Below are 19,271 nucleotides of genomic sequence, written 5' to 3'. Positions count from 1 at the left end.
TTCTCTTGCATCACAGATCATCCGTGAGCAGCAGAGCCCCAATGTTTGTTTTATTTATAAATATTCAGGTTTCCCCTCCCTTGAATGTCAATGCCATTTTGTATCTCCGCACTCATCCTGTTATATTAATTTTTTTTCCTTTCCCCTCCCCTTTTTTTGTTTGTTTCCAGTTGTCTAACGGGTTTTCTCACTATAGTTTATCAAGTGAGTCCCACGTGGGGCCCACGGGTGCAGGCCTTTTCCCTCATTGCCTGCCTGCCTCCCGCCTGCTCCCTCGGGTCACCTCTGTCCACCTTCCAGACTACGCTCATTATTACACCATTGGGCCCGGCATGTTCCCGTCATCTCAGATCCCTAGCTGGAAGGTTTGTGTCTCTCCCCCTCCTCCTCTCCCCGTCATTGCCTCTGTGCTCACCCCTCTTCTGTTCCAACCCCCTCACCCCGACTATCCCCTCACCCCCTTCCTTTCACACTCTGCCTTCTTCCCCATAATGCCTCTCCCTCAGGAAACTCCCATTGGGGGAGAAGCAGAAAGCAGCCGGCAGCTCTAAGACAGCAATTTCCACAGGTAGCTGGGGCTGAGGGTCTTCCTTCAGGGGACTTTGGTCAATCCCTGATGGACGGCAGTGCAGTGTGCACCGCAGGCAGTGGCAGTTCCAAGTCCAAAGGCCCAGTTTTGCATCAAGTTGAAATCTGTGGGTTGGTCCCTCCCGGGGGCCACCTGAGGGTGTCAGCATGATCAGAGCTTCTAGGGGGTCTAGGGGGGACTTTCCTTCTGGCCATGTTTCCCATTTTCCCTAATGAGCTCCCTGCTGGGCTGTGGTAACAGAACCATAACCCAAAGCAGGTTTGGGATGATCATGTTGAACTTAACAGTACATGCAGACTTTAGTTTTAGTCTTGAGTGTTCAAACATGTTTGCTTTAATATAAAGACGAACTTTGAAAATGATCCCCTAGCAAGTCCGATCAATGCTCCTCCAGGATAATCTGCTCTCTTTTGAGAGGAGGACCCTAATTTGAAAAGTAGGCCCCTTGGCTGCCAGCATTTTAAGCAGGTTTTGACTTTAGCCCTCACAGGCGGTGTGGGCCTCTCAAGGCTCCTCGGAATCTTTCTACTGCCCCTGGGCGCCTTCGTTTCCTTCTGAGGGCTTGAGAGGGCAGGGAGCCTGCCATGCCCTTTGAGGCTGGTTTCCTGGGAATGGAGGGAGAAGGGCTGATGTTGCTTTAGTGCTCGCTGGTGGCCATTCCCCTAACGGGAAGCCATCTGGGTTGTTAAGGAGCGCTGGTCCCTTCAGACAGGAGAAGCAGGATGTGCTGCCCACTGGCGGGTCCCCTTAGCTTACACCGGTCACCTGTTAGGTGGCTGCCGGGTCTCCTGCTGCCACCTGGTGGGTGAGGGTTTTTAATCTTTGGGCAGAGACGAGGAAAAGGGAGGTACACAGGGGGCTCCCAAAGGGTTTCCATTCCTTGCCCTTTAGAGCCTGGAGAGGGCATGCAGAGGGCCTGTGGCTTGTCCCAGCCGGAGGTTCCCCTTAAGGGGCCCAGCTGCCTTCTCTGGGGAGCTGTCTATGGGGTCCCCGCAGCCCTCCAGTGGAGGCAGAGGCCCTGGCTCCTGACCGCACTTGTTCTGCATAGGACTGGGCTAAGCCTGGGCCCTATGACCAGCCTCTGGTGAACACCCTGCAGCGCCGCAAAGAGAAGCGAGAACCAGACCCCAACGGGGGAGGACCCACTACCGCCAGCGGCCCACCTGCAGCAGCTGAGGAGGCTCAGAGACCACGGAGCATGACTGTATCGGCTGCCACCAGGGTGATGCTCTTGTTCTCAATAGCTGGTTGGGGCCACCTCAGCCTGGCTGGGGATCACATTCTGGCCAGCAACTGGGGGGCCAAGGCAGCCTTGCAGCTGGAGGGACCTGGGCTCCATTCCCTGACTTCCTGCTCTACAGCAAAGTCCCTGGGAAAAAACCTTGTGTGGGAATGAGAGAGGCAGAACTTTCTAGGGTCAGAGTGGGACCCAAGCAAGTCAATAGCCCCCTGGCCCCACAGACATGTAGTGCTCACGGGGGCAGGACAGAAGTGCCGTTGAGGCCCCCCCTAAAGCAACCTGTGTATTTCTCTCCTCCAACCTGCAGCCTGGTGAGGAGATGGAGGCTTGTGAGGAGCTGGCCCTGGCCCTGTCTCGGGGCCTGCAGCTGGACACCCAGAGGAGCAGCCGGGACTCGCTTCAGTGCTCCAGCGGCTACAGCACCCAGACAACCACCCCCTGCTGCTCTGAGGACACCATCCCTTCCCAAGGTACGAGGCAGCCTGGGGTGTGCACTTAGGCTTTCTGAGCAGCACCAGATGAGGAGATAGAAAACTGCTGGTCCATTTTAACCACAACCCACCACTCGCTAACTAACAGGTGTCAGGATTGTTTTCGTCATCTGGGAATGCTTTGGGGAGCTCATCTGTAGTTGTCAGGTAGCTGCCATATAAGAAAGGGATCTGGGGTCGGGCGCGGTGGCTCACGCCTGTAATCCCAGCACTTTGGGAGGCCAAGGCAGGTGGATCACGAGGTCAGGAGATCGAGACCATCCTGGCTAACATGGTGAAACCCCATCTCTACTAAAAATACAAAAAATTAGCCGGGCGTGGTGGCGGGCACCTGTAGTCCCAGCTACTCAGGAGGCTGAGGCAGGAAAATGGCGTGAACCTAGGAGGCAGAGCTTGCAGTGAGCCGAGATCACGCCACTGCACTCCAGCCTGGGCGACAGAGCAAGACTCTGTCTCAAAAAATAATAATAATAAATAAAGGGATCTGGACTTTCACAGCTTTTTGCGTTTTGTAGCATCATATACAGCAGTCTCCAATTTGAATGGAGACATGTGCTGTAATAAGAATAGCTTCAGGCCAGGGCAGTGGCTTACGCCTGTAATCTCAATATTTTGGGACTTGGAGGTGAGCAGATTGCTTGAGCTGCAGAAGTTCGAGACCAATCTGGGAAACATGGCAAAACTCTTGTCTCTACAGAAAATACAAAAATTAGCCAGGTGTAGCAGCACACACGTGTGGTCCCAGCTACTCTGGAGGCTGAGGTGGGAGGACTGCTTGAGCCTGGGAAGTCGAGGCTGCAGTGATCCATGACTGCATCACTGCACTCCAGCCTGGGCAACAAAACGAGACCCTGTCTCAAAGGAATAGCTTCATTTTTGTTTTAGCACTTTGCACTACACACTTTATGGTTATTTTCTCATTTAATCTTTACAGCCACTTATGGGGTAGGTATTTTCACCCCTATTTTACAGAAGTGGAAATTAAGGCTCAATAACTCGCTCATATTCACACAACCAATAAGTAGAACTGGAGTTTGAACCTAAGTGTGTTAGAGTGTAATGCCCAAGTTCTTAACCTATTCCAGCCAAATCCTCTATCAAACCTGCCTCCCTCATCCTCAAGTCCACTGCACACACAAGTCAGGCAAGATGAAAATCTAACAGCTAGAATATATCTATGATAATTGACCAAAAGCTATGCCATTCATCATTCAAAACCTCTAAGACAGTGAGTCTTATTGGAGGGTGATTTTATTCCCCAGGGGACATCTGGCAATGTCTGTAGACATTTCTGGTTGTCACAACTGGAGGGGTACTACTGGCATCTAGTGGGCACAGGGCAGGGATATTGCTTAAACATCCCAGAACACACAGCACAGCCCCTCCCCACCACGTCCTCCATAAAAAGAACTATCCAGCCCAAATTATCAATAGTACGGTGGTTCAGAATCAGGGCTGTGAGCTGCTTAATCTGTAAGCTCCCACATCATCCTGAGATTGGTCTTACAAGGAAGTGAGCACATGACACTGATGGAAACTGTCTTTGTCCCTTATTGTCAGGGACTCACTGTCAGTAGCTTTGTTCTTTGTCTAGCCCTTGCCTCTCCAGTTAATTATCAGGGAGATGTTATAGCCTAGGCTAGTCTATTTGAGGTTTGATCTTCATGTTGAATTCTGGACTGGAGAATTTGTCTTCTTTCATCCCCCTTATTCCTCCCAGAGATGCTTGCAGGTAGCTTCGCTGCAGCCTAGCAGCTTTACCTTCTTCCCCATTGATGATATTTGAGTGCCTACCGTGTCCAGCACTGTTCTAGGTACTTGGGACACATCAGTGAACAAAGCAAAGATCCCTGCCAGGGAGTTCTTAGTTGGTGAGGCTTTCTGAAGATGGTAGAGAAGCCTGGGGGAAGCTTGGGATGAGACTGTGTGTGTACCCTGCCTTGCGTGCCTTTTGTCCTCCCAGCCCAGAAGAATCAAAGAAGCACAGCTGCTGTCTTGAATATGTCTAATCAAATCCTATAATCAGTTTCAGATTATGATTATTTCTCTGTAAGTGGTGACCAGGAGGCAGATCAGCAGGAGTTCGACAAGTCCTCCACCATTCCAAGAAACAGCGACATCAGCCAGTCCTACCGACGGATGTTCCAAGCCAAGCGTCCAGCCTCAACTGCTGGCCTCCCCACCACCCTGGGACCTGCTATGGTCACTCCAGGGGTTGCAACTATCCGACGGACCCCTTCCACCAAGCCTTCTGTCCGCCGGGGAACCATTGGAGCTGGTCCCATCCCCATCAAGACACCCGTGATCCCTGTCAAGACCCCAACCGTCCCAGACCTCCCAGGGGTGTTGCCAGCCCCTCCAGATGGGCCAGAAGAGCGGGGGGAGCACAGCCCTGAGTCGCCATCTGTGGGTGAGGGCCCCCAAGGTGTCACCAGCATGCCCTCCTCAATGTGGAGCGGCCAAGCTTCCGTTAACCCTCCACTTCCAGGCCCGAAGCCCAGTATCCCTGAGGAGCACAGACAGGCAATTCCAGAAAGCGAAGCTGAAGACCAGGAACGGGAACCCCCAAGTGCCACTGTCTCCCCAGGCCAGATTCCAGAGAGTGACCCTGCACACCTGAGCCCAAGGGATACTCCACAAGGAGAAGACATGCTGAACGCCATCCGAAGGGGCGTGAAACTGAAGAAGACCACGACAAACGATCGCTCGGCCCCTCGCTTCTCTTAGGCTCACAAGAAATGCACCGGTGGGGAATGAACTGTTTCATTAATAAAACCTAATTTGTCTTGATCCATTCCAATCTATAATAAAACAAAAGATTTTGTAGGCAACTCGGAATATAGCTCTTTTGAAAGTACTCGACACCTTTAGATAAGAATTAAAACCAACCTATGTAACTGACATAATCTTGATCTTTTAATTTGTAAATATTGACAATTTTCTTTCTGCACATTTTAATCTTAGTTTCCCTTTTGATTTTTCTGAAGGTGCCAAATTCCATTTAACTTTTTTACAAGTCTTTGTAAAATTTTAAATGCATAAGGGGGGTTGGGGCAGGGGAACCACGAAGTAGTTAATTTTAGAAAAGGATTTACTATACTTCACTCTTCTTTTTTTTTCCCCACAAGCTTTTGTAGATGCATTGTAATAGTCTAGCTTAGAAGCAAATGCAAGTTATTTTAATGTACAAACTAAATGGGTAAGAGGTAAAATCTTCATTTAAATATACTATGTTCTGGATGAAAAGAGCAGGAGTAACAATTGATGAGCAATATTCAGAGTGAAGTAAATCTGGAAATGGTAGACTGTGTTGGGATTGGGGGGAGGGCCATGGGAGGGGTACATCGTCAACATAGCCGATCCTGTTACATTTAAGAGTAGCCTCGTAGGTTGAATTTCTTCTGGTAGCTTCATGGTAAATGCATCCGAATAAGCCATACTGGATTGCAGTGTTTGTTTCTGTAGGGTGTTTAAGGACTTCCTTTCTCCCACGATTCCTCTGGACTGCACACAGCACCCACAACCAGCCCCATGCATGCTGCTGCCTCTGGGCAGTCGTAGAATCTCCCACTTCAGTTTCTCGTTGATTGTACTCACCTTTATGGAATCCAAATACATCCAAAAGGGTAAGGCAGTTTTAAAAATGTGAAAACATTTAAAAATAATGATAGCAGGGAATTCTTACATTATAGTAAATGCCTTTTACTTAACTGTGCCCAGCAGGCTGGGTGCGTTAAAAAGCCCAAATATTTTGAAAAAACTCGAACGGATTTGACAAGGGTAGCCAGCTTGGAGTCTAGCAACTTGCCAATGTGTTTACCAATCTGGGGGCTTGTTTTTCTTTTCTTCTTTCAAATAAATGGCAGTTAACTGGCTTCACAGTAAACATTGAAGAGAGGAGGATTTGTTTATTGTCACTGGGAATCTGACCACTATACTGTCCTTTTTTTGTATTCTGGGTAATGTTTTTTGGAAAGGATTTGTCTTTTCTAAGTGGAAGTTAAATTTGTTATACTGCCCATCCCCTAAAGCCAACAGAGATTTGTAGATTTAAAGGGATCACATTTGAAGACAATAGTGTTTAAGAAAGCAAGCAAGTCCCTTAGCAGTCAGGTCATAACAGGGCACATTTCTGACCGAACCCTCTCAAGGCAGAGGAGGAGTTTGGTGGGTCTCATACACCCTGCAGATTCCTGTTGGCTCTAACCCTCAATTACCTAATCTTATGCTTTAACACATAACTGCATTGGATGTGAGAGTAACGTACCGTATGGTCATTGTTCTATATATTAACATTGAACACTGCTGCAATTGCTCAAGGACATTTTATGTTACGGCTTTAAAGCAAAGGCATGATTATTAGAAACTATTTAAGCTTTTTTCTTTGAAAAACAAGCTCCTTTTACAGAATATAAACAACAGTAGTGCCTGTGGTTTAGCCCACCAATCTTGATGACTAAAAGTAGCTGATGCATTGTGCATATGATGCTTGAGATGGTTTTTGCAAAAGCAGAAATCGCTGCAAGGTAATCACAATAGATAAAAGTGGTATTTTAAACCTTTGAAATAAATGGATGTAACTGTACCTTGGTACAGCTTTTCACTTGTTTAGTTTTTAAACGTTAGTATAATCTGAATAAATAAAATGTTGCCAAATTCAATGTAGAAAGAATGTGACAACACACCTTGGGTAGTTCTGCTTGTGTTTTTGCATATTGTAAAAGCAGTGTCACAGCTAAAAATAAAGAAATCGTTTCTAACAGTAAATTATTGTGCTTTAGTTGCTAGTTTGTACTGAGAGTTGACCTCTCCCTGTGCAGTTTTTTGTTCTAAACTTGTATAAATAACAATTGTGTAATGTGTCTCCCTCCTACATTGTAACAATTGCTTCAGCCTACGTTATAAATAAAGAACCACTAGATTAAAAAAGTCCTGTATTTCAAGTCTTGTTACAATTCAGTTTGAGGTCTTAGTCAAATGTTAGAAGATGGACTGGGACTCAAATTGAGCTTACGTAGAAAAGTGACAAAATATTTTTGTGATGGCTATAAGATCATTAGTTGCCTGAAACTATTTGAAAACAGTTCTAGCTAATGAGGGATCAAGAACTAAAAGCAGCTGTTTTGGGTTGAAAGTTTTAAAAACTGCTTTATCTTTAAAAAACAAAAACAAACAAAGCTTCTGAAACATTTAAGGAGTTCTGTTATTCCCTTACCTTTGAGTCCGCAGACAATCCAAGCTACGGTAGCAGAAGCAAAGCTGGAAAACTGCTTCTAAAATAAGCGCCACAAAGTTTTATCCCAGATTGGACCATTTAACCCCAACCATCAAACCTCCACCCCTGACAGAACTCCACAAATTCCATGCTTATTTGTTGACTATGTACTCCTTAGGGAGAGTTGTTCTTCTAATAAAAACTAAAGTTCCATTAGTGAAATCTTTAGAAAACCAAAAAGGTTATTTTTAAATCCTCAGTATTTCTGTTCTTGGCTTTGTTGATTCCTTCTAGTTACCACAGCTAATTAGGCCTTTGACTTGCGAGTTTGTTCGCCTCAATCTGGTTCTGCCTCAGTTTTTCCTTACTGGTAACATATGCTATCAGTGATTTATTGCAGAGAACACAGCTGACTGACTACATGTCCCGTCATTTTCTTTACACGCACAATTGATAAAACAATGACAGTGGCACAGTCACTTGGCATCACGGTAATTCTTAGAAGAACGTCAGTCATACCAGAGACCATTTCACTGATTTTTTATTAGGGCAAGTGCATGTTCTGTAACACATTTCACTTGCAAGCATGAAAGATGAGGTCTCTCTCTTTCTACATGGGCCGCTCCCGGGGTCTGGTCACAATATACCACCACAGTGGGGGCAAATCACCTTCCTTTCGGGCAGGGGGCAAAGCTTCAGTTAAAGGACCACCAGGTGGCGTTTCCTCCTGCAGCTGCTTAACCTAGAAGGAGGCAAGGAAGGAATCATTACCAAAGGAATCTAATTGACTATAAAAATCTGTCTGCTGCAGTGAAGGGTCAGCTTTATGTCTATGGTGTGTCACTGACATTACACACTATCTGATCACAATATTGAAAAGTGTTTTTTACATATACCTGCTTTATTTTCATATCCACACTTTTAGAAAAGTCTCCTTAAGGGTTTTCCCATTCTTTTAAATAGCAAAGCCTACCCTTCCTATTCTTCCCCCCACCCCTTTTCATCACCTCATTATCCGGACCTCCTCTTATTCTGCAGACAGAAACATGACAACTATCATTCCAATTCTCCTTGTCACAGCCCCTACCCACTGACCAGAAAAACATTTATTGTTGTGTTTCAGCTAAGTGTTCTCCAAAAGCACCATTAAGAAACCTCAGTTCATAATATGTTGGGGATGTTAATTCTAAGCCCCCTTCCTAGCAACCAAGAACAAAAATAAATCACAAAATCACATGTAAAAATATGCCCAGTCCTGCCAAGTGCTGCCCTACTACCTCCAGTTCTAGTTATGGCCAAGATAAATGTCCTAACAGAGGATAACCCATTCTGGATTGTGGCTGCCCTGGGCCTCCAGTCACACGTGCTGCTTAATAGTGTTGAAGTGATGGGATGTGTAAAGGAGGAATTGTTTGATGTTATCCCAGTGATCAATTGCAGAATGAACCTGCGGCTCACCATGCATATACTTCAAGCTTCTAAACGGTGAGACATTTCTGACAAAACACTGCCCCCTTTGGCCACAGTGCCCTTCCTTCAGGTCCCCCTTGGCCAAACACTTCCAAAGGTCAATATCCTCAGTGTTATCACCAGAACCAGCACAACTTCCAAATCATGAATGCAAATATCCCACTATCCAACCACACTCTCCCTTTCCCACTCATTTGTTTAAATGCCTCCTTGAAACTCAGACTACCAATTCACAGATCCTCCCAACTTGGCCTTCCCTCTCTGCATCTGCCCCCACTGGCTTGACTTTGCTTTTTTTAAAATTCAGCTTAGATTCCATCATGACAACAGCTTCCTTTCGAATAACCTCAAGTCCCTTGTCACTCTCTGAGCAACAGACAAACCGAACCATATACCCTCAGGCCTGTGCTCATACAGCTTAGTATTGCTAAAGAGAAAAAAGATATGGGAGCAAATCGGAGTCATTACTCACTAATTATTCCCAACCTCAAATGGGCCTTTGCCACCTGGCCATCCTACTACTCTCCAGCAAGCTCTTCCCCGCCTCATGACTATCACACCTTGTCCACATTCTCCAAATATGCTGCACCCACTCGTTCTGGGCTTTTCCTCTTATTTCACTAAAAAAAGGAAGCTATCACACAAGTCTGTCATCTTCAAAACTTTGAACCCAAATGTATTTATATACAATCTTTTGCCCAATTATCATGCACAAAGAATCCTTTTTCCTTTTCTTCTTTCTCTATACTCTCTCCTAAGGATTCCATACATCTCTCCATGGCTTTTAAAACTGAAAACTCCCACGTTTCTGTTTCTAGGCCAAATCTCTCCTGGGAGTTCCAGATTTCCACATCTGAAGTTGGCTTCTGACATCTGCACTTGATGTCTCGCAGGATTCTCAAAACTTCACACTTCCAAAATGAATTCTCGATTGCTGCTCTGACACCTGTGCCCCCTTCCCCAATCTTCCCTATCTCAGTAAACATCACCAAACTCCAGATGTTAAAGCTTAAAACTCAGAAACCATTCTCTCTTTTTTTTTCTTTTGAGATGGAGTCTTGCTCTGTCGCCCAGGCTGGAATGCAGTGGCGCGATGTCAGCTCACTGCAACCTCCACCTCCTGGGGTTCAAGCAATTCTCCTGCCTTAGCCTCCCAAGTAGCTGGGATTACAGGTGCACACCCCCCACGCCCGGCTAATTATTTGTACTTTTAGTAGAGATGGGGTTTCACCATGTTAGTCAGGCTGGTCGTCATGAACTCCTGACCTCAAGCTATCACCCACTTTGGCCTCCCAAAGTGCTGGGATTATAGGTGTGAGCCACCGCACCCTGCCCCAGAAACCATTCTTGATTCCTCCCCATCCCTCGCCCACCCTCAACATCCAGTCAGTCGTCACATCCCTCCAAATGATGTCCTGAGTCAATTTCCTTCCATATCCACTTCATCCACCCTAGTGTTAGTCATGACAACCTTTTGACTAAACTTCTGCAATAATCCTAGAAGGGTCTCTCTGCTTCTCCTCTTCCCCTCTCCAATATATTCTTCACACTACAGCAAGATTGAGCTTTTAAAAATATAACTGACCATCCTAACATGACTGAAAAATGCCTAAGAAAATAGTGGAGAGGCAGGTTAAGGGAAAGTATAGCAAGAAGGCAAAAAAGTCAGGCAAAGGACTAAAGAGAAGGAGATCTGAAGCAAAATCAAAGACAAAGCCAAAACGACCAGGGAATGCACTTTAACTTACTTGTAAGGTGGTTATAAATGTTAAATTGATACACATAGATACTAAAGTATATCTGAGAAGCAAGGGCCCAGAGTAACTGTCATGGCTGGAATCCGGACCTCTGCATGCGGGGAGCAAAACTTCACTCCATCTACATAGCTAAGGAATAACGAAGTACAAGTAGAACGCACCTCTCGTTCCCAGCTTTCCCTCCGCAGTTTCTTCCACTTTTCTCTCTTGGCAAAGTAATCAGGATACATTGCCTTCTCAGAAGGATGCCAGTCATCTAAGCACCATTCTGGGACCTGTCAGGAGAGGAAATCATGGTATCAATCCACAGGACACATTTACCTATCCCTGACCGGGCCTGCTCAGGAGATGTAAGACAAAGATCAAGGTATATTTTTATAACCACTGCAACTACCAGACTGTTTCTAACTCTAAGCAAGTAACAGCAGAGGATAAGTAGGAACCAAAGATAAAGGAAAACACCTTAGAGTCAAAGACTGTGCTGAAAAATAGCACCATCATCAGTCCAAGGAGAACTGGCTTCATTCCTCCCCTACCTGCCTTCTCTAAATATCCAGAGTAGTCTTATCTTACTTGGAACTCTTAATTAGAGTATCTCAGAAATATTAAGCACCAATCCAAGTTGGTTAACTTTAAAGTCCAAAATGAACTTTGTTATAGCAAAAAGTATACTGTACGACCTTAAATCTGAATGTAGAAAGAAAAGTCTTAATGATGTCTCAGAGAGAGAAAACTGACACCTAAGAAACAGTACAGGCACACCTTAGAGATACTGGGGGTTTGGTTCCAGACCGCTGCAATATAGCAAATATCACAATAAAGCAAGTCACAAAATGTTTTTGGTTTCCCAGTGCATATAAAAGTTTTGTTTATACTATACTATAAAGTGTCCAACAGCATTATGATGTCTGTTGAGATGGAGTCCTCCTGGGGAAGATTTTGTGAATATTGATTAAATGATAACAAAGGACTTTGAACAGTACATCAACTTAGTTGATAAAGCAGTGGCAGGGTTTGAGAGGATTGATTCCCATTTTGAAAGAAGTTCTTCTGTGGGTAAAATGCTATCAAAAGGAAAAGTCAGTTGATGTGGCAAACCTCACATAATATACATAAAAAATGTACATAATTGAGGCCAGGTGCAGTGGCTCACGCCTGTAATCCCAGCACTTTGGGAAGCTGAGGCAGGCGGATCACCTGAGGTCAGGAGTTCGAGACCAGCCTGACCAACATGGAGAAACCCTGTCTCTACTAAAAATACAAAACTAGCCAGGCATAGTGGTACATGCCTGTAATCCCAGCTACTTGGGAGGCTGAGGTAGGAGAATCGCTTGAACCTGGGAGGTGGAGGTTGCGGTGAGCCGAGATTGTGCCATTGCACTCCAGCCTGGGCAAAACTCTGTCCCCCTCCACCAAAAAAAAGACATAATTTAAAAATACATTATTGGTTGGGTGAGGTGGTTCCTGCCTTTAGTCCCAGCCCTTTGAAGGCTGAGGTAGGGAGATTCTATGAGGGTAGGAGTTCCAGACCAGCCTGGACAACACAGCCAGATTCCATCTCTACAAAAAATAAAATAAATTAGCTAGGTGTGGTGGTGTGCCTCTGTTTTCTTAGCTACTTGGTTGGCTAGGACAGGAGGATTGCTTGAGCCCAGGGGGTCCAGGCTGCAGTGAGCTATGATCATGCTATTGCACTCCAGCCTGGGCAACAGAGGGAGACCATCTCCAAAACAAAAACAAAAGAAATACGTTATTGATAAAAACTGCCAACAATCATCTGAGCCATCAGAAAACCAATCTTTTTACTGGTGGAGAGTATTATATCAATGTTGATGGCTGGTGACTAATCAGGGTGATGATTGCCGAAGGCTGGAGTGGCTTTGGCAATTTCCTAAAATAACGAGGTTTGCGACATCAACTGACTCTTCCTTACACCAAACACTTCTATAGCATGTGATGCCATTTGATAGCATTTTACCCACAGAAGAACTTCTTGCAAAATTGGAGTCAATCCTCTCAAACCCTGCTACTGCTTAATCAACTAAGTTGATGTGCTATGCGAAGTCCTTTGTTATCATCAATGTTCACAAAATCTTCACCAGGAGACTCCATCTCAAGAAACCACTTTCGTATTCATCCTTAAGAAGCAACTCTTCATCTGCTCAAGATTTATCATGAGATTACAGCAATTCAGTCATATTCTCAGGATCAACTTCTATTCTGGCTCTCTTGCTATTTCCACAACTTCTGCAGTTACTTCTTCTGCTGAAGTCTTGAGCCCTTCAAAATCATCCACAAGGGTTGGAATCAACTTCTTCCAACCCCGTTAAAGCTGATATTTTGATCTCTTTCCATGAATCATAAATATCCTCAATGGCATTTAGAATGGTGAATTCTTTCCAGAAAATTTTTACTTTGCCCAAATCCATCAGAGGAATCACTATCTATGGCAACTATAACTATGCAAAATATATTTCTTAAATAATAAAACTTGCAAGTGGAAATTACTCCTTGATCCATGGGCTGCAGAATGGATGTTGTGTTAGCAGACATGGTAGCAGGTCTCAACAATGGGCTTAAAAGATTCAGTAAACCATGTTGTATACAGATTTGCTGTAATTCAGGCTTTCTTATTCCATTTCTAGGGCACAGGCAGAGTAGGTTTAGCATAATTCTTAAGGGCCTCAGGATTTTCAGAATGGCAAATGAACAATGGCTTCAACTTAAAACCACCAACGGCATTAGTCCCTAACAAGAGAGTCAGCCTATCCTTGAAGTTTTGAAGCCAAGCATTGATTTCTCTCAAGGTATGAAAGTTCTAGATGGTATCTTATTCCAAAAAAAGGCTACTTCATCTCCACTGAAAATCTGTTGTTGAGTATAGCCACCTTCATCAACTATCTTAGCCAGATTTTGTGTAATAATTTGCTGCAGCTTTTCCATCAGCACTTGTTGCTTCACCTTGCACATCTGTGTTACAGAGATGGCTTTTTTCCTTAAACCTCATGGACCAACCTCTACTAGCTTCCAACTTTTTTTCTGCAGCTTCCTCATCTCTCTCAGCCTTCATAGAAATGAAGAGTTAAAGACTTGCTCTGGATTAGGCTTTGGCTTAAGGGAATGTCGTGGCTGGTTTGATCTTTTGTCCCAACCACTAAAATTTTCTCCATATCAGCAATAAGACAGTTTCACTTATCATTTGTGTGTTTAGTGGAGCAGCACTTTTAATTTCCTTAAAAAAACCTTTAATTTCCTTTGCATTCACAACTTGGCTAACCAACGGAAAAGGCCTTGCTTTCCACCCACCTTGGCTTTCAACATGCCTTCCTCACTAAGCTTAATCATTTCTAGCTTTTGATTTAAAGTAAGAGATGTGTAACGGATTTAAAGTGAGAGACATGTAACTCTTCCTTTCACTTGAACACTTAGAGGCTATGGTATGGTCGTTAATTGCCCTAATTTCACTGTTGCTGCGTCTTAGGGAATAGGGAACCCTGAGGAGAGGGATAGAGGCGGAGGAACTATTGGTCGGTGAAACAGTCAGCACACGCACATTTATCGATTAAGTCTGCTGTCTTATGTGGGCATGGTTTTTTTGTGCCCCAAAACAATGACAATAGTAACATCAAAGGTGACTGATCACAGTTCACCACAACTGTGTGTAGATAGAGTAATAATAAAAAAAAGTTTGAAATATTGCAAGAATTGCCAAACTGAGAAACAGAGACAGGAAGTGAGCACATGCTGTTGGAAAAATGGTGCCCACAGACTTGCTCAGCACGGGGTTGCCACAAACTTTCAATCTGTGAAAATACAATATCTGCCAAGCACAATAAAACAAAATGCAATAAAATGAGGTAGGCCTGCATCTGACAACTGTCAGGAAATAAGTCTCCTAGCTACCCCTTGAAGGGCAAGTGATTTCTGAGGCTGAGGTGTGGGACTGAAGAAACAAAGTCTATTTCTCAGAAGGCAGTCATCATTATAATTCTCACCTACCTTGTAGCAATCGTATCTCTCATAGGAGGTGCCCCCAGGAGAGTCAGGGAAGATGTATGGCTGTGGATGCTGATGGTACCAGAATTCTTCCTCGGCCTCCTTCAGCAGCTGGGTGGCCTTCGCCATATCCTTTTCATTCTTATGTTCTTCAAACCGGGCTCTCATCAAACAAGCAAAGTATCGGTATTTGTCTCTTAAACCAAAATGATTTTGAAGATTAGAAATGTTACCTACTCACGTGGTCAGTGTTGCTGTCTGACAGGAGGCTGCACTTCTGATACCTTCTGGATGGGCAGTGGACCTCCCCCAACCCTCCCAATGGAGCAGCCGTATCATCATGGCTGCTTCCTCTACAGCCCACCAAACAGCAGCAGCAAAAAAATACTGTATTAAATATATACCCTAACCATTTTTCTCCTCTTACATCCAACAATGGAATGAGGATTTAAACAAAAAAAAAAAAAGAAAAGAGCATTCGCAAGAGAAAAGCTATAACCTCTGCAGGATCATTCAACATTCATTGAATGATAACTTCCATTTCCTTCTATCTTGTGCTAGTCACTATGCTAAATTCTGGAGATACAAAGATGAATAAGAAAGGTGTTACTTGGCAGAAACAGTATTGCTTAGCCCATACAGAGCTAGGTTTGTATCCTGACTCTGACACTAGCTGCATAAACTTAGGCAAGTTAAAGTCAAGTTCTAAAGAAACTGGGCAAAGATCAGTTAGGAGGTTTTGACAATAATCTAGGACACAGCTGACGAGGGCCTGAAAGTAGGGAGCTGTGATGGTGACAGGAGACAGGAGAGACATTGAGACTTCCAAGTTATGAGAATAGGCTCTCCAGTCAGACTGTATGGGCCTGAATCTTAGGCTCTGCTACTACTAGCTGTGTAACTTGGGGTAAGTTACTGTCTTCTGGTCAGGTGCGGTGGCTCACACCTGTAATCCCAGCACGTTGGGAGGCCAAGGCGTGTGGATCACCTGAGGTCTGGAGTTCAAGACAAGCCTGATCAACATGGAGAAACCCCGTCTCTACTAAAAATACAAAAATGAGGCCGGGCATGGTGGCTCACGCCAGTAATCCCAGCACTTTGGGAGGCCAAGGCAGGTGGATCATCTGAGGTGAGGAGTTCTACACCAGCCTGGCCAACATGGTGAAATCCCGTCTCAACTAAAAATACAAAAACTAGCCGGGCGTGGTGGCAGGCACCTGTAATCCCAGCTACTCTGGGGGCCAAGGCAGGAGAATAGCTTGAACCCGGGAGGCAGAGGTTGCAGTGAGTCGAGATTGTGCCATTTGCACTCCAGCCTGGGGGACAAGAGCGAGACTTCATCTCAAAAAACAACAACAACAACAACAACAAAAAGGCCAGGCACGGTGGCTCACGCCTGTAATCCCAGCACTTTGGGAGGCTGAGGTGGAGGTCACCTGAGGTCAGGAGTTCAAGACCAGCCTGGCCAACATGGCAAAATCCCGTCTCTACTAAAAATACAAAAATTAGCCAGGCGTGGTGGCGCATGCCTGTAATCCCAGCTACTCGGGAGACTGAGGCAGGAGAATTGCTTGAATCCGGGAGACGGAACTTGCGGTGAGCCAAGATCGCGCCATTGCACTCCAGCCTGGGCAACATAAGCGAAACTCCGTCTAACAAAAAAACAAACAAAAAAAGTCTTCTAGGCCACAGGTTCCTCCTCTGTAAAATAGTGGTAATAACAGTGTGTATATCTTAAGGTTGTCATAAACAGTCAATAAGATACACACACTTTAAAAAGTGCCTGGTACATCCCAAGTGTTAAATAATGTCAGTTACTAATATCATACTGGAAAGAGAATTTATAAAAACCAGTGTCTAATTATACATGGTGATGAGTATGTGTGTTATTGGCAAAGGAATAAGGAGCAAATACTTGAGAACAATTCTGAGACTTAAAGCTCAGTAACTGAATTACTAATAATACCATTAGCGGAGGCAGGGAATTTGGGAAAAGAGTCAGAATGGGGAGTGACAGGAAAACAAGTTTGATTTCAAAGAATTTAGATAAATGGAGATTGAGAGAACGGTTGGTGATCTTTTCAATTTTTTTTTTATTATTATTTTTTGAGACAAAGTTTCACTCTTGTCGCCCAGGCTGGAGTGCAATGGGGCGATCTCGGCTCACTGCAGCCTCTGCCTCCCAGGTTCAAGCGGTTCTTCTGCCTCAGCCTCATGAGTAGCTGGGATTACAGGCACCCACCACCACGCCTGGCTAATTTTTGTATTTTTAGTAGAGACGCGGTTTCACATGTAGGCCGGGCTGTTGAACTCCTGGCCTCAGGTGATCCACTCACCTCAGCCTCCCAAAGTACTGGGATTATAGGCGTGAGCCATCATGCCCAGCCAACAGTCGTGATCTAACAAGCAATTTTAACTACAGCTCTAGAGACAAATGAGCGCAGGTGGTGATAGCACTAAATGAGGCTGCCCGAGTACATACAGCAACACAGTATGCCTAGGATGGAACCACAGAGAACAGCACAATGAGGGCAAATGGAGGAAGAAATTAAGGCAAGGATTGAGAAAGAATGTCAGATCTAAAAAATGCTGAGCCATAGCTGTCATAGTAGCTAGTTTATATCATTTTCCTCTAGAACTATGGACTTTAGTATTCCCAGCTATAGTTCAGTATTGCTTGAATTCTTTTTTTCATGTTTAACTTTTTTTGACACATAATTATTGTACCTATTTATGGGGTACATGTGATATTTTAATACATCCATATAATGTATAATGATCAAATCAGGGTAATTTGGATATTCATCACCTCAAACATTTATCATTTGTGTTGGGATACCTGAATCCCTGATGGCTCAACTTCCTTCATCATCGATTTGTTTACATGTCCATTTTCCCCACTAATCCATGAGCTGCTGCAGCTCAAAAATGGATTTACTAACATTTATATATTTAGCATAGAGCATAGAATCTGAATTGCAAATTCTGTCAAATAAATAAATAAATAAGGAAAACTCAAGGAAGAAACTAACAATCCCATCACATTGTACTTGGCCATCTTCCTGCCAAATCAAGAGAAGTATGTCAGTGATTTTCTAATAGTCACATATATGCAATCTGGGCTTCGAGGGTACCCTCTGCAATTCTTCCAGGCCTACTCCATTTTCCATAGAGTTTTTTTCCCAGAAGGCCTTCTTATAAAACTACGTTTGGGGAGTCGTAAGACTGGAGTGGAGGCCTGGCACTCACACATCTTGGGTTGTGTGTGAGTGCAGCCCACCCTGCACTGAATTTAGGTTATTAAAATCTACACATTTTAACACTATGTTCTCAGACTAGTCGCAGACGGATAGAGGTGGAAAGAGAATTATGTAAGAGGTGAAAAAGATGTAAAGGTAATGAAAAGGACTAGATGAAGCTAAAAAGAGAAAAGCTAATGGGAGGGGTGGGAGAATGATGATGCTTTGGAGGAAGACCTAAATTTTAACCCTGGCTCAGACACTTACAAACTCTATCACCTTGTGCAAGTTACCAGCTGTGCTCATCTCCTTATCTGTAAAATAAGCTTACGAGAATTCCTAACTCCTAGAGTTTTGCAGACTAAAGAAAATAATGCATTGTTTATTGCTGTTAATATTGGAAAGGAGAAGATCGTGAAGAAAACGATTTAGCGACCGCTGGACCCATGACAATTACAATTTTAGGCACATTCCTTTATTTCACTTAATTTTCCTGCGACCCTCTGCGCTGGTCCTGCGTCCGTTTTACTAAACAAAAAGCTGACGCCCAGACCCGATAAGCAACTCTACAAGGTCTCCCGGCCATGAGTGGCGAAGCCTGGATTTGAACCCGGGTCTACCATAGGATTCTGTGAAGCGAGAGGCCACCTTCCAATTCCGTTCCCGAAGTCCTTGAACCTTCAGGTACCCAGGGGCCTCTCCACCTCCATGGGGCCCCCAGGGTCACCTCCCCGAGTCCTGGGTCCCCATCCCTTACCTCTGGACGCACCACGACTCGAGGTGGCGTAGCGCCCGCTTATAAAGCCGCAACACCTTTTGCTGATGGGTCAGGTAGGGTCCCGACGCCAAGAACGCCATTACGGCGCTGACCTTCCCCGGCCGCGCGGAGAGCCGGGAAACCGCACGCCTGCTGCTTGTGACAGAGCGGTGCCAGCCGGAAGGGCGGAGTTGCCGGCGGCCACTTCCGCTTCCGCCGGGGAGGTCCCCCATGCGCAGTCATGAGTCGCTTCAAGTTTATCGGTAAGAGGAGCGTTTTCCACGCCCTTGGGTCTTTCTGACTTGTCCCGGGCGTCGGTCACCAAGGTCACAGGACCCAGGAATTGCGCCCTCCGGCTTTGTAAGGGTTGAAAGGGCCGCTCAGTGGAGGAGGGCGCGGGGAGGTTTCTGGGTGCTGGTAATGCTCTGGTTCTTGATCTAGGTTCTGGATTCACGAGGGTGTATTTATTTGTAAAAATTAACAAGCCGTACAGTTATGATTTTTGTGCTGTTTTCAA

The 19,271-nt window shown here is 45.0% G+C and overlaps 3 protein-coding genes across 11 annotated transcripts in view; 2 read left to right on the top strand and 1 right to left on the bottom strand.

The window, feature by feature from the left end:
• MTSS1 (MTSS I-BAR domain containing 1) overlaps window positions 1–7,249 on the top strand; it is a 180,086-nt gene extending 172,837 nt beyond the window's left edge. For 2 of the 7 annotated variants that reach the window (XM_034966569.3, XM_063606890.1), the window contains 4 exons: window positions 171–365; window positions 1,689–1,811; window positions 2,137–2,299; window positions 4,347–7,249. In XM_034966569.3, coding sequence (XP_034822460.1) covers window positions 171–365; window positions 1,689–1,811; window positions 2,137–2,299; window positions 4,347–5,047 — 1,182 coding nt within the window. In that variant the 3' untranslated portion in view covers window positions 5,048–7,249. Of the gene's footprint in view, window positions 1–170; window positions 366–1,637; window positions 1,812–2,136; window positions 2,300–4,346 lie in introns of all 7 variants that reach the window. The other 5 variants (XM_003820463.6, XM_055116942.2, XM_034966572.3 and 2 more) reach the window with 3 other exon arrangements.
• An 809-nt stretch (window positions 7,250–8,058) lies between these two features.
• NDUFB9 (NADH:ubiquinone oxidoreductase subunit B9) lies at window positions 8,059–18,987 on the bottom strand. The gene is made up of 4 exons (XM_003820467.5): window positions 18,755–18,987; window positions 14,762–14,954; window positions 10,924–11,037; window positions 8,059–8,277 (listed from the first exon to the last, which is right to left on the bottom strand). Exons 1-4 carry the CDS (start codon window positions 18,985–18,987, stop codon window positions 8,146–8,148), a joined length of 672 nt encoding a protein of 223 aa, XP_003820515.2. The 3' UTR covers window positions 8,059–8,145.
• Window positions 18,902–19,271, top strand: part of TATDN1 (TatD DNase domain containing 1) — a 51,236-nt gene continuing 50,866 nt past the window's right edge. The window contains exon 1 of one of the 3 annotated variants that reach the window (XM_003820466.5): window positions 18,902–19,017. In XM_003820466.5, the coding sequence (XP_003820514.2) occupies window positions 18,996–19,017 (22 nt within the window). In that variant the 5' untranslated portion in view covers window positions 18,902–18,995. The remainder of the gene's footprint in view (window positions 19,018–19,271) is intronic. The other 2 variants (XM_003820465.6, XM_034966576.4) reach the window with 2 other exon arrangements.

The sequence above is a fragment of the Pan paniscus genome, chromosome 7, assembly GCF_029289425.2.
Source record: "Pan paniscus chromosome 7, NHGRI_mPanPan1-v2.0_pri, whole genome shotgun sequence".
NCBI lineage: Eukaryota > Metazoa > Chordata > Mammalia > Primates > Hominidae > Pan > Pan paniscus.
The sequence above is the reverse complement of the archived record's forward strand: the minus strand, read 5'-3'. Positions and strand labels throughout refer to the sequence as shown.

Bases quoted from the DNA above. Each gene is read 5' to 3' on its own strand.
- NDUFB9 (XM_003820467.5), bottom strand. From the start codon at position 18,987: ATGGGGGACCTCCCCGGCGGAAGCGGAAGTGGCCGCCGGCAACTCCGC. The intron at 14,955-18,754 runs GTAAGGGATGGG...TTTTGGTTTAAG, and splicing joins GAGTCGTGGTGCGTCCAGAG to AGACAAATACCGATACTTTG. The intron at 11,038-14,761 runs GTAGGTGAGAAT...CTCTCCTGACAG, and splicing joins AGAGATACGATTGCTACAAG to GTCCCAGAATGGTGCTTAGA.